This window comes from Castor canadensis, chromosome 8, assembly GCF_047511655.1.
Source record: "Castor canadensis chromosome 8, mCasCan1.hap1v2, whole genome shotgun sequence".
In the NCBI taxonomy this organism is placed as follows: Eukaryota; Metazoa; Chordata; class Mammalia; order Rodentia; family Castoridae; genus Castor; species Castor canadensis.
Window position 1 is genome coordinate 33,636,025 of NC_133393.1, and position 22,244 is coordinate 33,658,268.

The 22,244-nt window shown below is 35.2% G+C and overlaps 1 protein-coding gene across 4 annotated transcripts in view; it reads left to right on the top strand.

The window, feature by feature from the left end:
• The first annotated feature begins 6,782 nt into the window (after positions 1–6,782).
• LOC109680230 (prolactin-like) overlaps positions 6,783–22,244 on the top strand; it is a 39,984-nt gene continuing 24,522 nt past the window's right edge. Inside the window, exons 1-6 of one of the 4 annotated variants that reach the window (XR_012450732.1) lie at positions 6,784–6,836; positions 9,108–9,196; positions 11,621–11,796; positions 13,241–13,348; positions 14,309–14,488; positions 16,584–16,933. Coding sequence is in view for 3 of the 4 variants with exons in the window: in XM_074082786.1 (XP_073938887.1) it covers positions 9,157–9,196; positions 11,621–11,796; positions 13,241–13,348 (324 nt within the window). In the remaining variant the exon portion in view is untranslated. Of the gene's footprint in view, positions 6,837–9,083; positions 9,197–11,620; positions 11,797–13,240; positions 13,349–14,308; positions 14,489–16,583; positions 16,934–22,244 lie in introns of those variants that run through there. The other 3 variants (XM_074082786.1, XM_074082787.1, XM_074082788.1) reach the window with 3 other exon arrangements.

Here is a 22,244-nt window from a genome sequence, read left to right on the forward strand (position 1 = left end):
GGTGGACAGGTGGTCGACATGTCTGGATTAGCCTTGGCAGGATTCCAGTCCTGTATGATGGATCAGTTTGACCATATAGAAGGTGCTGGATGCAATCTTGAAGATTTGATACATAAATGGGAAGCATCAGTGGGTATTATGAAATAATTGGTAATAACAGACTAGATGTAAACACACCAATGTGAAAGAATTTTCTACATATAACTAAATAAAGAAAAAGCAAGACAAAAAAGAATTCAGCTCACTAACACCTTCAAGATAAATTTAAAATGTATACAAGCATAACAGTGATATACATATTACACTCACACAAACAAATATGTAGAAATATGTCAGAATGGTGTTTTATGAGTCATTAAATGGTCTTTTATGGAGAAAATAAAGGGAATGAGAAAGGAAAGAGCATGTAGATAGATGAAAGAGAGACAGAAGAGAAGAGAAGGAGGGAGAGAAGGATGGAATGATGAAGAGAGGAAGGGAGGGAGGAAGGGAGGAAAGAAGAAAAATATTTGAAATGCCAAGCATAGGTCAAGTTAGAATACCAGCATCTACCCACATCCATAAAACCAAATGAAAAGCAATGCTTGGCCTTTAAAACTTTTGAATTGTACCTTTGCCTAGTGCTCTGGGCCAAAGCTTAACAAACAATAGTTTGAAAACAAAAATCAACTTTTCAACTGTTTATGTATAACCAATGAGCGAGGAAAACATTTTAAACAACTAAATTTTAAGTAATCATATAGGTCATATCGAATATTCTTGGATTTTTTTCTTTTAGACTACGAAAGCCCAGATATGTAATATGGTATTTTAAGAAACAGTTTGCTGACCCTTGATGCAGATTATTGAAATATAAAATAATTATTAACTATTCTTTCCTTTGCAAGACTTGTAATGAAAGCTATGAGAAATGATTTTGGAACAGTTTTTGCAGAGGCCACAGAAGGAATCTGTCACTGAATGGCAAACCCTAAAGTAGAATATGGAGAAATGTGCTACTAGTGGACTAAAAAATATTAGATTAAGGTAGACATAAAAGATTCCTCAGAGGAAAGCTTAAGGAATAAACATATTAGCACTAAAGCACAAAGATTTAGCAGATTGTGTTATCCAAAATGGACATAACCAAATCACCCATCCCACAGATTTTCTTACAATATGATGTTACACCATTCCCAATGACAAGTAGGGTCTATTCTCCTCCTTGAATCTAAGCATGCCAGTGACCATGAAGAAAATGATGCCATTCATGTCCACAGCTAGGTCATAAAAGGTGATAGAGTTTATATCTCATTTTCTTGAGCTGATTTCTTGCAGAACCCAGCCTCCTCGAGCTGAGGAAATCAAGGACACATGGATAGGCCTTGAGTAAGAGTTCTGCTGGACATCTCCAAATGAGGTTCCAGCTGTCATCTGGCATCAAATCAGACATCTAAGTGACAAAGCTTTCAGGATGCCTTCAGTCTTAACCACTATTCAACTACAATACATATGAAAGACTCCAAGCAAGAGCTCTGAGAGATAATAACCAACTGATAATTGTAGTTTAAAGCAACTAAATTTGTAGGTAATTTACTGCTGTTTTATTTTGGTTTGTGTAACAATCACTAATTAGTGAAACTATTCATAGTCTGCTTTACTGGAGAGTAAAAGAATATGCCAAACATTATTCAATATATTAGCAAATCAGTCCTGTGCTGAGAAGCCACTGCTGCAAATGGCTACTTGGCCTACCTGATTTCATGATACTTTAGCAGAAGGAGATATCACAGGAAGTTGCTAGCTACAGCTGATTTATGGAGCTTCCTGAAAGAAATGTGGAGGAATTGGAATTTAACAGACCATGACAAATATTTATTAAAGCTGGTATTGTTTGAATGTGAAATGTCCTCCCAAAGTCTCACTTGTTAAAGGCTAGGTCCCTGGCACAATGTTCACATGTGGAGATTGGGGAAGTGCTTGGAACATGAGGTCTCTTCCTTCCTCAAAGGTTTAATGCATTGATTAATTCACAATTTGGCCAAATTATTGGAAAAAGGTGGAAAATTTGAGGACAGGGCCTAGTTGGAGGAAGTAGGTCACTGGGAAATGCTCTTCAGTGCTAGTCCTTGTTGAACTCCTTTCCTTGGATTTTCATTGTTTCCCCACTGCCGTGTGGTGACCAGTTTGCTTTATCATGTCCTCTCCACCATGATATTCTACCTCCCTCAAGACTACAACAAAGAAGCCAGCTGACTACCCACAGTCTGAAGCATTCTTCCTTCTTTCCATTGTCTTTCTAGGTATTTTTTCCCAGACTAAAGCAACTATTTTTCCTAATCCTGTAGATACAGCCCCAATGAGCCGAAAATGTAGCTAATAATATAACAGAAATCTCTTTACCTTGTGCAATGATTTATACATATATCTGTTTAACAAACAGTGGCATATCTTTTTTTTCTGATGATCAAGCATATTTCTTCAAAATTTTGGAATTTTCTTTCACATAATATCTCTAAAAAGATAAGGCTTAAGATATAGACTTGTAATTTTTCAGTTGCAATGAAACCAAATAGCTTTAATATTGTCCTTGCATCTGTTTCAAGAGGGAATTCATGTAATGAATAATACCACAAAACATTTTTGCTTTTGTGTTTAGGATGGTAAGGTTTTCCCTGGTTTAAATAACATTGCAATAAACTACATTTCAAGACTTTTGAGTTCTTGGAATTTTTTTTAACCAAGAGAAACCCCTGACATTTTCACAAAGCCTTTGGTCTTAACCTTGGAGATCTGGTCACATAGAATAAAGACAGAGGAAATGACCATGAAAGCTCTAAAAGTGGTATTCTATTATTAAATGCAAAGATATTCATTAAGTAATTGGCCAAATATGAGGTATAATATACTGCTTTTAATACATTTCTATAAGACACAAATATTTGGCAGGTGAGCATTTTTCCTTGACTTTTGGAATGATGATTAATGGTTGGAAAGGGCTTTGATGATAAGATGTTAACTGGACCTTCCTTTTTACCTTATGTATACACTTATCATATACATAGGTATATAATATTTAAATGTATGATATCATTGAAACTCATTGTAGTTTTTCCATTTCCATTTTTTATCCTTGGCTTCCTGAAGAGTAACTTAGCTCCAAAAGCATCATTTTTATGAGATTCTTACTTTCTGTTGTATTGTTAGAAATATCCTCATATAATGAAAATATTACTTGCATTTTTAAAGGTACATCTAAAAGTTTTTAATGACTGTCGAGAAATTAAAGTACATTTTGCATGTAGTAAATTTTTGTGATATGCACTGAGATTAAGATTACCTAAATAATTCAGAGCAAACCCACATACATATCTACCACCCCACCCCCAACAAACATGGTGAAGAACTTAACGCATGTACAGTTTTTAAAGTTAAAATGTTCCAGTATAATTGAAAACATTAATACATAAGTGTGCATGTTGCAGAATTCTGATCTGAGCACTAAAAATAATGGCACCCACTCAATCATCATTGTTTGGACCATCAATGAATTTGAAAGGTAAAAGTTAGTAATGATTTCATGAACAATTGTATGGGCCTTCAAAATCTATCAAATAATTTGAATGCTTTTAGCTCTGGTATTTGCTAACACGCACACAAAGTGTTAAATATTCTGAACAAAATAAGACGTTGATTGTTATAGTTGGTTAATAAATGTCCTGCAAATACACACATAATAGAGACATAGCCCCGATGGTAATACCAATGGGTCTTGGTGGAACCATAAGAGGCAGGGTCCAGTGGGAGGTCTGAAGGCCATTGAGTGTACCCTTAATTGACACAGTGGAATCTGGCCCCTTCCTCTTTCTTGTTTCCTGCCAGTAAGTGACCAGGTCATCTACCATTCACTCCTGCCATGATGTGCCAATCAATCACAGATAAAAATCCAGAACTGTGAGCCAAGATACAGGATCTAATACTATGAAGTATCCAATAGGTAGCTGGCAGCTAAAGAGGGTTTGTAGCATCTTCATGGATACTATAGGTAAAGTTCTGGCACTGAAGATGCTAGCCAAAAGGGGAATACAGGGCTGTTGGCCAAAATACAAAATAAAATAATAACATTAACACAGGTAATGACTCACAGAATTATTTAGATTTAGCAACTAACCAATCATTGGTGACCATTAGAAGAAAATTTAAAAAGACAGAACATACATAAACTGTTCATGTATCCGTATTGTCATGAGTTCCACTTTTTGGAAAACTGTGGAAAAAAAAGTCAAACAAGTGAAGTTTTCCATTGAAAACAGATAAGTCCATCCTTAATGAACTTTTTCAGTGCTCTAATGTAGGGCACAGTTTGATAAAGTAAAACATTCACAAAAGAGTACATACAAATATTAAGGGGAAAGTGATGATACGTATAATACATAGAAAAATAGTTCAACTATGACTTTTCACATAAATTATGCCTTTTGCATTATTTAGATATTGCACTATCCCATTCACAGGAAATGAGGGGTTCTAAGGCAGCAAGGAAGCACAATAAATTTTACAGTGAAACATGTAAGTTCTTTGTAGTCAAATAAATCAATTTTCCTCTACTGAATAAACACAACTCTGGTTTTCTCAGGTTATCTACAAAACAGACAACACTTCAAAATTTAAGACTAAGTTGTCACTTCTCTGTTCTTCATTTTTCTTTTTGTAAGGAATGCATATTAGTTGTCAAAGGGGTTTCATTGTGATATTTCCATACATGCATATAATGGACTTTAATCAAATTTATCTACATCCATTACTCTTTCTCTTCAAAACAATTTTAACAGGTTTCAGTATTCAATTTTCATACGTGTGAATGAAGTACTTTGACTCCCAAGTAACTAGGTTTACAGTCATGAGCCACTGATGCCTGGTCATCTTTTAGATTTTAGAGGAACTCTATTCTTATTTCCATAGTGGCTGCACTAATTTACGTACCTACCAACTGCATAGAAGTGCTCATTTGTCCTCACACACTCCCAACATTTTGTTTGTTTCCTTAATGCTTGGCATTCTGACTGGGGGACAATATGAAATCTCAATGTTGTTTTGATTTGCATTTCCTTGATGGCTAAGGAAATGCATATATTGGCCATTTGTACTTCTTTTGAGAAGAATTTCTTCAACTGATTTGCCCATTTACTTATTGCATTGATTTGGGATTTTTTTTTTTTGTTTGGTGTTCAATTGGTGCAGCTTCTTATATATTCTGGATATTAATTCTTTATCTGATGAATATCTGGCATAGATTTTCTCCCATTCTAAGGTTTGCCTCATAGTTTTGATAATTGATTCCTTTATTGTGCTGAAATTTCTTATTTTGATATAATTCCATTTTTCAGTTCTTATTCATATCTCCTGAGCAATTGGTGTCCTATTCAAAAGGAGTTACCTATGCCTGTAACTTCAAGATGTTTCCCTATGTTTTTCTATAATAGTTTCAAAGTTTCAGGCCTTAAACTCAGATATTTTGGATTCATTTTATACAAGGTTAAAGATTAGAGTTCTAGGATCACTCTTCTAAATGTGAATATCCAGATTTCCCAGCAACGTGTGTTGAAGTGCCAGTCTTTTCTCCAACTATGTTTTCTGGTACCTTTGCCAACAATCAGATGGCTGTAGCTGTGCAGGCTTCTTTCTAGATATTTTCTATTCCATTGGACTATTTTTCTATTTCTTTGTCAGTATCACGCTGTTTTTGTTACTATGGCTCTATAGTATAATTTAAGTCAGCATTGTTTAGGATTGCATTAGTTATTTAGGGTCTTTTGAGATTCTGTACAAATTTACAATTGTTTTTCTATTTCTAAAAAAATGACCTTGGAATTTTTCTAGGAATTGCATTGAGATTGAGCTTGGTTCTGGTAGTACAGACATTTTTAAAATATTAATTCTGCTTATCCATGAGCATAGACACTCTTTCTGTCTTCTAGTGTCTTTTTCAATTTTTCTTCAAAATTTCATAGTTTTCATTTAGAGGCCTTTCACATATTCATTAAGTTTATTTCTAGATATTAACTTTTTGAAGCTTTTGTGAATGGTATTACTTTCCTGATTTCTTTCTCAGCCTGTTCATGGCTTCTGTAGGGGGTCTAATAAAATATAAGAAATCATGTGAATTTTCAGGTATTGGCTAAGACTTGATTTATGTCCTAAGATATGATGTATTTCAGAGAAAGTTCCATGGACTGCTGAGAAAAATGTGTTTCCTAGTATGTGTCTTTCAGAGTACAAAGACAATTAACATGCAAAATTATTATTGAAAATACAAGTCTTCTAAGAATCTTTTGCAGTGCAGGTGTAGTGATCATGAATTGCACTAGTTTCTGTTTATCATGAAAGGTTCTTATTTCTCCTTTGATTATGAAGGATATTTTTTTTCCAGGTACAGTAACCTAGGTTCACAGTTATCTTCTTTCCAGGCTTGAAATATATTAATCCATGTACTCTTTGCATTTAAAGTTCTGTTGAGAAATCTGCTGCTCCTCTGATAGGTTTGCCTTTCAAGGTGTTTTCATACTTCTGTCTTGCACCTTTCAATACACTTTCCTCATTCTGGATGTCTAATGACCTAACTATAATATGAAGTAAGAAGGATGTTTTCTGGTACAGGGAGTCTGAAAGGCCTATGCCCCACCTAACAACAAACACAGATAGCTTGAATACAGGCCCTGTAGGCTGAATACCATGCTGGTTGTTTGTTTTCATGTGACCCTGAGGTGACTGGACTTGGACTTTATAAGGGAGCATGTGGCCTGCCACCAGTATATCCTTCACTGCAGTGGATCCCACTTGCTTTTCTGCAGGACCAGGTAAGACTCTCTCCCTCTCCTTGACCATCTCCAATGCCATCTCTCAGCAACACACTTTGATAGGGTTCCCTCTACTCCTGAGCCATGACTATTTCTTGTTCTCTAGCCCCCAGAGAATCTCAGTCTCAATCCATAGCTTTCATCATTCTTTTTCAAAAGTCACTTTACTGTGGCATTCTGAGATGAGGGAAGTGACAAAATGTATTTCTTCACAAAGGCTGGCCTTTTACACCAGAGCAGTCATTATCTTCCAAATCCCTTCACTGGATTTAAGGAGGTGTGGTCTTTTCTTGCAGCTAGAATTTCCAGTTTGTTGTCAGGTCCCTCTGACTGACCTTGTGATTGGGTCTTCAGCTTGCCCTCTGCCTCCCAGGGAGCCAAGGATGGTCTTGGAACTGTTTGCTGCTTTCCTTTGTTGCCCAGCTTTCTTTGTGCTTTTTTGATTTCTGCCATCTCTTTCGTGATTCTCAATGTTTTTCTTCTCTGTCTTCAGAGCGTAGTCTTTCTTGTGTAACCTGACTCTCTCAAAGAGTCAAAATGATCCACTGATCCACCATGTTCCCCTCCCTACATCACTGTCAATCATTACAGTATATTTTCTTGCACATAAGTTTCTGCAGGGAAAAGGTAATGTAGGACTACATAACTTCGCTACTATACAGCTTTGCTGTCTTAGTAATTCAGACTTTCCTTGTCTAGGGAGCAAAATGGATATCCACCATAAGTCTATAGTATCCCAACCCCACTTTTAGAATGATAGAGCTTATCAATCATCACATTTGATGCTTACGATTCAAAATCTAGCTTTGCTTAAGCTAAGACAATGAGAAAAAATACTTTCACAAATATGTTATTCTTTGTTAAGATGTCTAAGTCTCCATATCAGCACTTAGATAATTGTTAAAGCACATATTAATACTAACAGTTACAGAAAAAGTAAATGTAATGGGAAGAGATTATTTTTAAATTTCCTCATCTGTCAGTCTTCCCTCAAAGACACAAAAATTGAAAGTAAAATCTTACTTGATGTAGATACATGGACTTAATAATTAGAAAAGTCATCAATGATTCATTCTTATTCATCATAATCATTCATTTAGGAATTGTCTAACAGGTAATAGAACTTCTGAGCCAATGGATAATGATTGTTTTTGTTATGTTGTCCCAGAGTGAGCTAAGATTAAGGAAAGTAGATGGGTCATGTTAGCTAAAAACAGTTTAACAGCCTATAGGAAAGAGTAGAAATAATTGAGTGCAATTGGAGTTTATTACATCCTATATTGGGATCTTTGTAAATATATGTGTATACAATGTATGCTTTTGACCTGAAAAACTACTCTTGTTCCTTCAAAATAAACTCTCTAGGGTCAGGGTTGATATCTTGACTATCTAGATGTGGGTAAGCATCAATAAGTATAAATATTTAATTTCTGAACCTTCCTCACATCCATCCAAATTCCTCTTGAAACAATATCCTTCCTGCATCTAACTTGACTATAGACAAATTATTCTTTCCATCCTCCTTATTTTTAGTGTCTCTAAACTTCTGTTTCTTAGACTGTGAATGGGATAATGATACAACTTCATATATATAAAAGAGATAAAAGTATAACTTTATGTATATACATACATATATATACATATATATATACACACACACACATTTGTAAGCACTATACATATATATTGAAAACAAAGGATTTATTGGGGATAAACATAGGAGAGAATGCATTTTATAAAACAAAGTATGATATAGATATGTCATTGAAAGTGGACTAAATAAAATTTATAAAAGCAAGAAAAAACAATGAGATTCAATCAGAGCATAACCAGAATTTATTCTGTGTCTTCCGGTATAAAGGACATAAATTTTTAAAACTCAATTGACTTAACAATCTTCAATGACAAATTTTACAACCCAGAATACATGAGACTATTTTAAGTTAAATATAATGCTATATTTTCTGAAATTGCAGAGAACTAAAGGAAATTTAAAGTAATGGGGTTCTATAGTTTTATACATCTTCTACCCCAACTAGACTAAAGATTTCACATTCATCAGTTTTCTCATTTCCTTTTGCTCTAATTAATCAAAATCCTTCATTTCAGGCCAGTATGTCTTCATAAATATGAATAGGAAATAAAATAGCATTTGGTCTTTGAGATCATGGGGGTCATCTTAAGGATGGAATTTGGTTACTAGAAAGGGAGAATGTCTGATTAAATATATTCATGAACATGTCAAAGGTTTATAAGCCAGCATCTTCACAGGAGAAAATTGTACAACTCCCAGGTCTTCTTGGGTGAAGTGTGTTCCTGAATGACCACCACCATGGACAGCAAGCAGTCATCATGGAAAGGTATGTGCAACTGCTCAATGGCTTTGTGAACAATCTGGTGTTTGGGGTAAAATAATGTGAAATTTTAGGTAATAACAAGAAGTTTAAGGCAAACAGGGTTATAAGAACCTTCTAATCATTATTCTAGAAAGCAATTGTACAAGGAAGGGCACAATGGAATAGATCAGTCATTCATGAATAGGGGATCCTCCTCCTAGAGACATTTTGCATTGTCTAAATTGAGATAAGGCAGGAAAGGGTAAGATTATACTGGTGGTCACTGGGTAGAAACCAGGGAGGCTGCTAAATATCCTCCAATGCATTCTCCAAGGACAGCTCCCAGAACATGAAATAACCCAACTCAAAAGACAAATGATTCTGAGATCAAGAACTATACTAGAATAAGACCTCAAGAGTTTGTACATCCACATTGTCACACATCAGAAGAAAAAAGTTCACACTTTCTGGCTCCCAGATCTCTTATATGAATTACACCATTTGAATCAACTTGATGAAATTATTCTGAGTCATAATGCAGACAGTGTTAGCAAATATGCATCTCATACTGCTTTGTCAATTTGGTTCAAGCCAAATGACATTTCACAAGGAAAAACAGGCAAGGGCTAAATAATAGACTGTAATTTCTTGGTGATATTTTCTTTTTTCTTTTCTTTCTTTTTCTTTTTCTATTTTTTGATGGTACTGGGGTTTCAATTCAGGGTCTCATACCTGAAAAGCAGGCACTCTAACACTTGAACCACTGCACCAGCCTTTACTGATATTTTCAAGAAAAAAAATTACTACTAACAACAAAATTTGTTTTATGACATGAATAATGAAAATATTTGTCTGTTTTAAATCATCATAGACTATGAAAATCCCACAGATAGTAAACACATAGATAAGTGTTCTCAGCATTAAAGAATATTCAGTTAGGAATATCCTAGAGTACTAGTCTGCATTCTCTATTTTCAAAGCACAATTCTTTTATACATGTAGACAAAACATCTCTTCACCTACATTATATGACTATAACATATATTAAGCAACTTTTAGAAGCATTGTGGTTTGGAAAATTTAAAGATCTGTAATATGAGTTATTTCACAAGATTATTTTAAATGTGTACCTAACAATTTGTTTAGTTACATTATAAACCAAACAACTTTTAAGTATATTTGAACTTACTTGGGATACATGGAGTTGGGTGTTTTTTCACACATTAGTCTTTAACATTGCATTATTTTTCTTAGACATTTCCAATTGCATCTGTCAAAGATTCAATGGAACTGAGAAATGCATGTTTATATCAGAAGTTCTTGGAATTATGTCACTATGTTAAAGAGTGATATTAATTTGGCACCTATGTGATGTTTCTTTCCTTTAAGAGTGTAAATTATTGATATGTTAATGATAGGTATGTGTCCATCTGCTGAGACAGCAAAGGGATGATAAAACCACCACTGATCCTTGTGATTTTTAATGTGGGTGTTTGATAGAGCAGGAAAATGGGATAAAATCAAGTTATGTAGGGCCTCTGTTACCATATAATAAAGGCAGAGTGTTGTTCTTTAAAAGTAATGGTAACAACCTCTACAAACACTGATCTCAGGAATAATGATGTGGTCCCTGATACACATGCAAAGTGTGGGCCCACAGGTGTGTATGATGTGACAAGGTGAAGACAAAGACCATGGTGTTGGTGTTCTGCCTGCCCTATCTGCTAATAAAGAGAGAGGATTCATTTCACCTCTGAGCCTTCTATTTCATCAATATGATTTAGTGATTACTAAGAAGGCCCAGTCTATTCACAGGAGCATTGCAAAGCCCAAATTTCGAAAGAAAAAATCTGAATGGTTTGGCAAAGTTTCAGACAAATGTGTGGGATTATAATGGTGAGTTAGCCACCCAGCCTACAGCATTATTTTTATGATAGGATTCTTTTCATAATCCATATTAGCAATCAAGCATTCATGAGTTTATTCTTGTCAGCCATGAAGATAAAACACACCGATGAACTGCACTGTCTTTGTCACATTGGAGCCCAAAATGCAAATATTGGACATTGACTTAAAAAATTATAAACTATGACCACCAAAAATCTGCAGAAACACCCAAGACATTAGATTATCTTGAGAATGACTTAAACACCCTGCTTCAGAATTAATTTAAGCTCCAAATCTTTGCAAAGTATACAAGCACTTCTGGAACCAATACAGAAATGCAGAAAGTCACCCACTTCTCAAACTACATATCTGTACAAATATAATTATATATATCTAAATTGATACAGTGGAAGGTGTTGCTTCTTCTCCCACCCCAGCTATACTAGCAATTCCTGTAGAAAAGGACAGTGCTGAGGGAGAAAGTTTCCCACAGCAGAATTACATCTGATAACCTCGGCAGAATAGATCATCTCAAAGTGGGTTGTGTTTTTGTTTACACAGGATCACTCCTGCTGCTGCTGGTGTTAAACCTCCTTCTCTGCAAGAATGTGGCTGCCAGCCCTGCCTGTGCAGGTGGGGCTGCGAACTGCCGCTTGAGCCTCCAAGACCTGTTCACCCGTGCAGTCGCCCTGTCTGACAACATCTATAAAGTTGCTGAAGACACATTCAGGGACTTTGTAAGTATCCCACTCATTGCTTCTTCCCAAAGAAGCCTTCATGCCAATGAGAAGACTGTATGCAATTTAATAAAAGTAAATCTCATGAACCAAATTGTAAACAAAATACCTTTAAGTAAAAGAAGGCATCAGATAATAAAAGGTGGAAAAAAGGAGAAAGCTCCAGTTTCATGAAAGCTCAAAGATTCTTAAAGAATGCAATGATTTTTATAGATTTTCATTAATTCATCTATATTAAAAATCTAAAACCAGACGTAAAGCCATTCATAAGTTATAAGAAGAACCAGATTTTTGTGCTCAGAAACCAGTCTCCCTGGGCATTCTGTATTTGGCATACTGTAGATATTCAATAAACGACAATTGCATTGAATTGAACTGGGTGGATGGAATAGAATTAGGCTGAACTGAAGCCATGTCAGAAGGGGGAAAAGCCAATTCAAAAAGAAAAAAAAAAAGGCTTTTCCAAACCCCGAAAATGCTAGGAATCATCGTTTTAAGATATCCAGTGCATGAATTGATAATTAAAACACAAATGCTGGTTTACAATTGGAAACAGTTTTTCTTCCTGATGAAGGTACTTTCAAAGTTGTATTTTAGATCTTCTAAGTCAGGCAAGGAGCCCACAATACATTAGGGCTTCAGTATATCATTGGGCCTCCAGAGAAAGTGACTCATTCAATATTTGCAATTAAGTATATATTCATAAAATTATTTTCACTCACTAGTTTTTCTTTTATTCCTTGTTTTAACTGACCATCCTTCGTCTTCCACATCTTCTTACTAATCCTTGTAAGATTTCACAATTTTTGCCAAATGTTATTTTTAAACCATGAAGTTTACTATTTTTTTCAGCTTTTAATCTATTCACATATTAATATTTCCTGAAAGTGATGCTCTGTTACTTTCGACTTATATTTTCACAACCAGTAATATTGAATTTTGAATTCCTGATAAACTTGGTGAGGTACAGCTATGTGTATTCAGAGGTAATTGAAAGAAAAATTGCAATTTTATAATGTCTGATTAAAAGAAGCATATTTGTAAGACACACAAGAAATAAGAGACTAAATGGATAAACAGATACTTATGTACTTTGGCATTTGGTATTAACAACACTTGATGGTTTGTAGTTTGACAGCATTTAGTGTTTGCTTTTCAAATAGCAACCCAAAGGAAGGGTGAAAGGAAGGTTGTGACAATACAGGAATAGTAAAGAAGAGAAGAAGTTCAAAGGTTTGAAAAGTTAGATGAAAACAATGAGATTACAAACTAATTGCAAAAAAAGTAGGGAAAAGGACTTGTTTGTTAATTCCCTAGGTTCAATAATATGCAGTGCTCTTTTTGAGAAAATTACACATCTACCAACTGTATGAATATTCTGCTAATGGATTAGCTTATACAATTTCTAAGCTATAACTAATTGAATTTTCTCTATCATTTCTAGCAAAAAACATATGCCACTGGCCAGGAGTTCATTTCCAGGGCCATCAACAGCTGCCACACTTCTTCCATTCCTACTCCAGCAGACAAAGACCAAGCCCTAAATACTGAGGTAGGTCTTAAGCCCAGGTTTTTCGCCAAAACAGCTGAGGCAGCATTCTAGGGTTGCTGTACCATAAATTATTAGAGTCACTAAAATAAGTATAGTAATCACATATGCAGAGAAAAATGGAGAAAAGAATGCAATCTAAGAATATTTACATTATGTAGCTGATAAATTATAAGTAAAAACAAATTCTACATAAGCCTGCAGTAGATCTATAAATTGTGCATACAGACGACATTTCACCCAATGCCTTATACCTAGGATTGCATATATCATTCTGAAGGAATGTGTCGGGCAAGTTGGACATGCATGAGTAAATAGCCACATAGGATAGTAGTAAGAAATGCAAGTGCAGTTATGTAATGCTCCTCCATTGACATCATACTACATCCCTGATCATTGAAGGATTTGAGCCTTCATGTCTAGAATTTCAAGAGACTTCCGGTTCTACTTCTACTTCTCTAACACTTACTTCCTCATTCTTCCCTGACCCTTCTATCTCATGCTGCATCTTAATTGAAACACACCTTACCAAGCAGATCCTACAAAATACTATGTTTCTTGCAGCAGCAACTCTATTCTCTCTTCTGATGACAACAAAATCTACACATCAAACCAGCTCCAGGTTTTTATTGTTGTAATCTCTCTCTTCTGAAATAATGCCCTAACCAGTCTAAACATAGTTTAAAGTAAACATCATTCACATGACATATCTATATATGTGTGTGTGTGTTTGTGTATATATATACCTCCACAAATAGTCAGTTCTTTAAATAAACCAGTTTTGTAATTTTAACAATGCCATGCAGTTTGTATTTCTAAAAATTGTATTATCTACAGAAAAATTTTACATATACATAGGAAGAACAAAGAGATATTGTAGTACAACTTCTGCACAAAAATTACATGTTACCAATCCTGCTGTATTTCACTTCCTTTAATGTGATATTCAATGTGGTTGATCAGTCTGGAACACTTCTGAATATGGTCTGAGGCTTATTGAGCTCCTGGGAAGACCCTCTGCAGCACCTGACCACCACAGTGAGGGATATGAAAGAATTCCCAGCGGATATGATTAGAAGAGTCCAAGAGATTGAGTATAAAACCCATCAACTTCGAGAGGGCGTGGAGAAGATAATCAAACAGGTGAGCAGTCTTTGATATTCTTTGATTTTCTCATCAATGAAAGAGGCAACCTCTGTGATGGGAAATGGGGTTTAAATTCCTCACTTTGCTAGAACAAATAGGCATCCCATGGTGTAAATGACTAGGCCAGGCCTTAGTCATCCATAGTGTGAGATCCTGAAGAACATCAACCTTACCAATAGCTTTCCTTATTCAACAGGTGCAGCTTCCTTACACTGTCCACAAATCCACCAATGCTTCCCTTTCCCTGGGAATGGGGTAAAATTGTTCCAGAGAAAGAAAATCAGAGAATAGAATCTGCAAGATAATTGCTCTTTTCAAAGTATCTCAGGATACATGCATTGAAATGCTGGTCAGATTCTTTCTCCATTCTACTCAGACCAGAGGATTAGAGTAGGAAGAGAGAAATGAGAAAATCAAAATCACACTGAACTGTAGCTCCCTTCCCTGCCCCATCACCAAGGAAAGACTGAAAAGAAGATGCCATAGCTTCAATGGTGTCTCAGAATACTAGATGTCACAAAAGGAAGGGTGTGTTTTTTCTCAAATTCTCCTAATTTCATAATATCTAGAAAAATATTTCATCCTAGACTTTGTTTTGCTTGGGGATCCAAATCTAAACTCATATATTATAAATAACCATTGTAAAAATTCATCATATTTAGATTAAATTAGTATTTTCAGTATTTATCTCCATTCTGATAGGATAATTTCAACTTTAGTGAGATTCCAGCTTTCTGAAATTTTCAGAAATTATGTGTCATATATAGAAAAACCTATGGCTATAGAAGTAATAGCAGAAGCAATTTTATACTTCCTTTTGTATACTAAGTACATGGTATCATGTGATATTTTTGTCATTTTCATGGGAGAAGAATACGAATCTGAGCAAAAACACAACAAATACAAAGAACACATTAATCTAGCCACCTATGAAATAAACACCTATGTTACAATTTATTTTCTTTATTAGTATAAGCTTACTTCCTAATGTAGCTAAGGTTTTCCATAATGCTTTATTTTTCTATTCCTTTTTTCTGCCCACTTCTTTATTTAATTATGTTAATGTAATTATACCTCCCACAATAAATATTCCCAACAATTTTCTCAAAAATTTTTTTATCAAATATAAAAAGCTTAAAGCCAGACAATACATATAAATTCTGATAGGTAATCTGATTTATAAAAAATATGCTTACTCTGTAAGAGAAAGGTCTGCAAGTCAAAATCTACAATTATCTCAGACTGGTACCTAGTTGGCTCTCTAACTCAGACATCCTTAAAGTAACAAGATAGTTCCTTTTCTCTAAAATCTCTGGAGATTCCCAGCTTGCATAAGTCAATAAAGTCCAGAGGTACAAACTGCCCCTTCTCTCAAGATGTTTCACAGGTTCTTTTTGTAATCCTAGTCATGCCTTAGCACACAGTCCTCACCACTGAGGGGTCTTTGCAGCACCGTCCTTAGCCCACTACCTCCCATCACAGAGAACTAAAAAGAAAACAGCTACTCTTCATAGAAATTTGGAAGGGACCTTTCCTGATTTAAATGAAAGACTCCCTAAATACATCAGCAGATCTTCACCATACTCATCATCAGATTATCTACATCTTAAAGCATTTAATGCTTTCCTCATTATTTCTAAGATTTTGGTACATACATTCTCTGAACAATGGATTCAGTTCAATGGAAGGAAAAAATAAATGGCGAACTATCAGAAGGACTAAAGTGCAGAGGCCATGTTAGGGACAAGATTTGGGAAATGTAAAAGTCACTCAATAAAATAACAGATACCAACTCATCCAAACTCCCTTAGTCAAAGCCAAGTGTATTTTGAAACAGCAACTTTCTGCTTTTTCACCTATCTATTCCTATAAGACAATAATTAATCTGTGATCTCTCTTATACCAGAAAACTTATACGTATGTCCTACTTTTAATTTTATGACACGCTGATCCAGATACACAAAAAACCATGTCTTTGGCTTATGTTTTCCATTCCTGTATCATCCACAGATCATAATTCAGCAATTAGAAGGAAGGGTATAAACAAATACTAATAGTATGAATAATAAGTGACTATTTTTTTGGTGACTAGGTTGAACCTGGAGTCGTAAACGATGACATCTTCGCTGCCTGGTCTGGACTTTCATCACTGCAAAATGGTGACAAAAACTCTCGCCTTGTGGGATTTTATAACCTGTTCCACTGCCTACGCAGGGATACAAATAAGGTTGACAATTTTCTCAAGATCCTGAAGTGCAAAGTTGTCCATGAAGGCAGCTGCTAATCCCACATCCATCCCCTCTATGTCTGAGATGGTTCTCATAGATGTACCTCTTGACAAGCTTCTTTTGGTTTTATAGCTTTTGAATGTGTACTTGGGTGTAATGGGTCTCTACATAAAAAAATAAAAACTGACTCTTTACAAGTGTCAAAATCTAAAAAGCCAATTTGTCAAAGTTTCTTTTCTTCATTTAATGGAAAATCAAAAGGAAAAATATCACTACCATTGAGTAGTGACAAATAAGAGAAAACAGGATTTTTCTCTTATTTGTCACAAATATCCTGTTTGTGAAAACAGGATTGCAAATAAGACAATTAATAATTAACTTTAGAACCACAGTAAGTTAACATAGGTAATTATTGCAATCCAAAAGTTTCATTACCATTCATAACAATCCCATCAATAAGACAGAATCCTCAGGATGCTTTATGAAAGTCACCATGTTCTGTGAGCTGACTTTCAAGTGATGAGATAGACACTGCTAGTGCTCTGCAATGGCAAAGTCTAAAAATAGTTAGGATGCAAACATACAAAATGGCTCTAGACTTCTCCAGTAGCTCTTTCCAATTATGCTTCACTGAGTTCCCATCCCATTAGAATCTTTCTGGACACATTCCATGTGTTCTAGTCACTCTAATTTTCACAAGACCTTTTCACTCAAGTTTCAGCCACATTTCATATGCCAAATATTTAAGATTTTCCTCTCTTCCTTTTGTGGCTCATAGGATATCAGGTAAAGCAGATGTCAGTAACTGAAAGTATTTCATTCCCTTCTTTCTACTGGATCTCTATTCCTTTCCATGTCAGAGTAACATAAACAATTAGGAGAAATAAAACAGTTTCTGAGAGCACTGTTTTATGAGGTACTGTGATTGACTTCACAATTCTGACAGGCACGGGACTTGAATTTCTTCTGAATGACAGGTGTGTCTCTCCTGTGGGGCACACTAGTGTGGTTTCAGCAGAAATGCCCTGGCTTGATTCTCCTATCTACCTCACAGTGCTGCGCTCTGTAGAATCCTTTACAGGCTCTACTGGAGGTGCCTTACCCTAAATGCACCCAATGAAGAAAACTGTCCCAAAGTTAGCCATCTTCCAACTTACAGGAAATTAATGTATCATAACCACTCTAAGCAATAGAGTAGCAATAAATGCAAATCACTGCTGAGCCCTCTCTTGGATCTTACAAATCTCTTCTCCTATTCACATTAACATAGAGAGAATCAGAAAATAGAGTTCATTAGCAGACAATCACCTCAGGAATGAGACACCATTCTTCCCTTCTTAAATCCCATGAGTAATTATCTCTATCAACAATTATCTTAGAGAAGCAGCCTTACAGGTACTCTCTACTAGACCACTAAATGGTAACTCCCACATCCAATCCCTAAAAATATCTAATGTTCACTGTTCAGTCTAGATAGAATTGATTGATTGAATGAGGGTGGCTCAGCTTGTTCACCACACTTTAAACAAGCTAGGATGAGTGCTGATGTAAAGACCCAGTCCTTAGAAGGTGGTGGGATTCCCAAGGGGGTTTTGAAGGAGGGTCATGGATTCTGCTGGGATTTCTAGACAGTACACAATGGGAAACATCCCATTGTACATCCTGATAGATATTAAATAAAAAGATGAAGGGGTGGAATAAAGCCAAAGCTAGAGAAAGGCATAGGGGAGGAGAGAAAGATAAGATGAAAGAAAAGGAATAAAAAGATAGAATTGAATGATAAGATGCAGTTAGCATATTGAACTTGGTGAAAAACTGTATCTACATTAATTATTAGATCAGGAAGCAAATTGCATCCACCGTTTTCCTTTCACTTCCCTCTTCTGTCTTTCCTGAAATTTTTGTATATTTTAGGAATATTCTTGCCTTTATCAATTGAGGTGCCATAGTCTTAGCACAAGCAGAACTTGCCACTTCTAGAGGTCATGATTCAAAGCAACTTTCTACCTGTTTTTCAAGAAATAATGAAGCTAAAACTTTCCCAAAGTATTAGGAATGTTTTCCAGCAATAGCCCATCTCTTTTCTCCATAAGGAGTGATGTTTTGATCTGAGTCTTGCTTCTGTCTCTAACTGTGAAGACCCACACCTTTCAGAACACAACAGAATACCATGTACAAAACCAAATATCACCCCTCTCTTTCCTCTTGAATGCATACAAAATATCAATGCCCTCACTCAGAGTTCATCTTTTTCTTTTAAAACACAGAAGAGTATGGGAGAAACATGTATATTCGTTATTTCTAAGTTATTTATGTTGAATACATGCAATTCTATTATGTGTCCTACTTAGTTTTCTTCCCATCAATTTCTAGATATTTCCAACAGAGATGATGGTATTTATCATGAGTGAAATTTTCCAATGAAGGACAGTATCATCATACAAAATGTAAGTTCAACATTACCCTCCTTGCATTTCACACATTTTGTTTTACAAAGTGTTGATTCGAAGCATGAATTTAAGACTTCAAGTAAACTACTGAGGAGGTGATAGTCCTTGACTGTGACATGGAAACTGCATGTTGTAAATTTCAGACAAGATTGAGCAAGCCATAGGTGTGAAATGGTGTTGCAAGAGGTAGTAAGAGAGAATATTTAAGAAGAATATATCAATCACTCCTTTTCTAACCAGAGTGAGTCTTCTTTCTTCTTCCATGGTTTTCTTTCTTCTTCTTCTTTTATTCTTTATTCATTTATTCATATGTGCATACATTCTTTGGGAAATTTCTCCCCCCACCTTCCACACTTCCAGGCAGAAACTGTTCTGCCCTTTTCCTAATTCTGTTCAAGAGAAAACATAAGCAATAATAAGAAAGGCATAGTGTTTTTACTACTTGAGATATGGACCACTATACGATTACAGTTCAAGAAATGGTCCTATAAGAATAATAGCAGTGGTGTCAACATTGAAACAAACTAACCCTAAAAATTCATTGATCTCATAGTTTAGTAACCCATACATATTGGCACTGTAAGAACTAAAAGAAGGTAACAAAAATGTATCTTCCAGGGGTTTGTTCTGAAGTTTGAGAGAGTATTAGATAAATATGCAAATAACTATACTTATGTCAAAGAGCAGCCAGAAAGCATCATTATGACACTAAAAAAGCATAATTGAGAGTTCTGCCAAGAGGAAGGAAGCAAAGAAGATGTGGCACATGAGTAAATCAAAGGGTTTTGTCTCTTGGAGGGAATGCATGTGGTAGACAGAACAGTCAAAGAGATGCAATAACTTGAGACTAGATCAGTAAAAATATGATGGGAAAGTCCAAGAGAGGAAGAAATAAAGTAACTTTTTGTACAAATGGATATGAACTTTGTTTTCCTGTATTTCATTGGCTTTGTACCAGAAATCATTGAAAATGTCATTGCTTAAGGAAAACTGAAATGAATACATTCAAAGTCTTATGAGACTATACAATATACCAGAAAAATAGAATTTCTATTGCCCTATAATAAGTGGTAAGTCACTTGTCTCTTTCAGTACTTTATTAAGATGTACAGTGTAAAGCCATTTCTTTACAGACATAGTCCTAATTTTAAAAAAAGAAACTATGAACAGTGCCTTCTTTCAACTTTTGTCTACTTTCTCTAAGAGTTTTTTTTTAATTCCTTTTGTTATAATTTGACCCATTTTTGAAGATTGGTCCCCAGCCTGTGGCACCATTAGGAGATGTTAGAAACTTTAGGATTGAGGCCTAGTGGAAGGAAGTTAGGGAACCGAAAAATAATGTGCAGTTCTGGCCCTTTGAGGGGATATTAGGACCTGGTCCCCCCAGACTCTCTCTGCCATGAGGTGAGTAGTTGTCCTCTGCAAAGGTCTGCTACGTGACATGCTAAGTTGCCACAAATCCAAAGCAATAGGGCCATGTGACCATTGACTGAAAGCATGAGCCAAAATACACCTTCCTTCTTTAACCTGATTATCTCAGGTATTTTGTCACTATCAATGCACCTTTCTTCCCAATACACTCCTGAGTATTTCTTCACATCTTACTCTCAGCAAATGATCAGATAATCACAACTTAAGTAAAAACATTTTAGAAACTTACACTACAGTAATATTCCTATTTAATACCTCCTGAAACTGAAAAGTTTTTAAATGGGAGGCAGTAATGGAGATTGAACTCAGGGCCTCTTGCTTGCTAGGAAAATCTTTTACCACTTGAGCCTTTTTTACTTTTTTTTATTTTGTTTTTCAGATACTTTGTTTTTCCTGCTTTTGCCCAGGTAAATTTCAGATCATGATCCTCCAAACTCTATCTTTTTACTGCCCATAAAAGCTTTCTAATATCTTGAAAATTAAACCTCATCAGCAGAATGACTCCTCTCTAGGAACTGTAGAAAATGAATAGTATGTAACCACGTTTGCCTCTGCCACTTAGAAATCTTTTCCACAATCACAACCTGTTTGAATAGTAAGTACAAGAAAATAAAATGAAGCAATGGATAACATTTAGAGAGTAATTCAAAAACAAGTAGAAAACAGATTTGCACTTGCATACCATATGAGCATGAAGGAATCAGGTGCGACTAACTCGGGGTAGATCCTTCAATGAATGCTATGTATGAAATCACATTGAAAGGCATACTCCACTCAACACTTAAAAATTATTTTGGAATCAAAGTCTCAGAATCATTCATCACATTTAATTGTATTAAGTCAAAAAAGTAGTATCTTTTGACTAAAAAAGTGTGGTTTTTAGAGTATATTCTAGTTAACATAACAGATTAAACAATTATATCTAAATTTAGTTTTCACTTATGCTGAGAAAGAGAACAGAAAATGCCCTAACCTCTTAATGTTAACTGAAGAATAGGTCAGCAATAATTGCTAATAAGAGTCATTAAAAACCAAAATTTGGAGAACAATCCAGGACTCTGTTCTTGGCCATTCAACTAATATTTATCTAATCGTCACTTTATTCAGGCACTGTTATAGTACATATTAACAAGCAAAGCAGATGGAGGGACCTGTGGACATGGATTTACATTTCATCTGGGAGCAGGCAGACAACCACAAGAAATATAAGTAGAAGTATATTGTCAAATATGCTAGCAAAAAAAAAAAATAGAGCAAAATAAAAAATTTAGGCAGTATGGTAGAGAGAGGGCATGGCTCTTACTGTACAAGTTAGAAGCCATAAGAAATGCAACCACCAATATTGCCCGATTAATTCAGACAAACATGCTCTATTGTTTCCCAGAATCAGTTTTTCCAAAGCAGTTAGATTTCTTTGTATACTTCCCAATGTCAAGTGTGTTCTTCAAACTTATCCAAACATGAATATTTTGAACATTTGACCTCCATTCAATATAACTGAAAGATTTTGTGAATTATTTGAGGTAAACTTCCCCATTAGGCACCATTTTTAAAACTGTACTTTGAAAATCCTCTACTATATAAAGCACTATTCTTCAACTTATTTTCACTTTATAGAACCCTGCCAGTGCCAAAAATTATGTA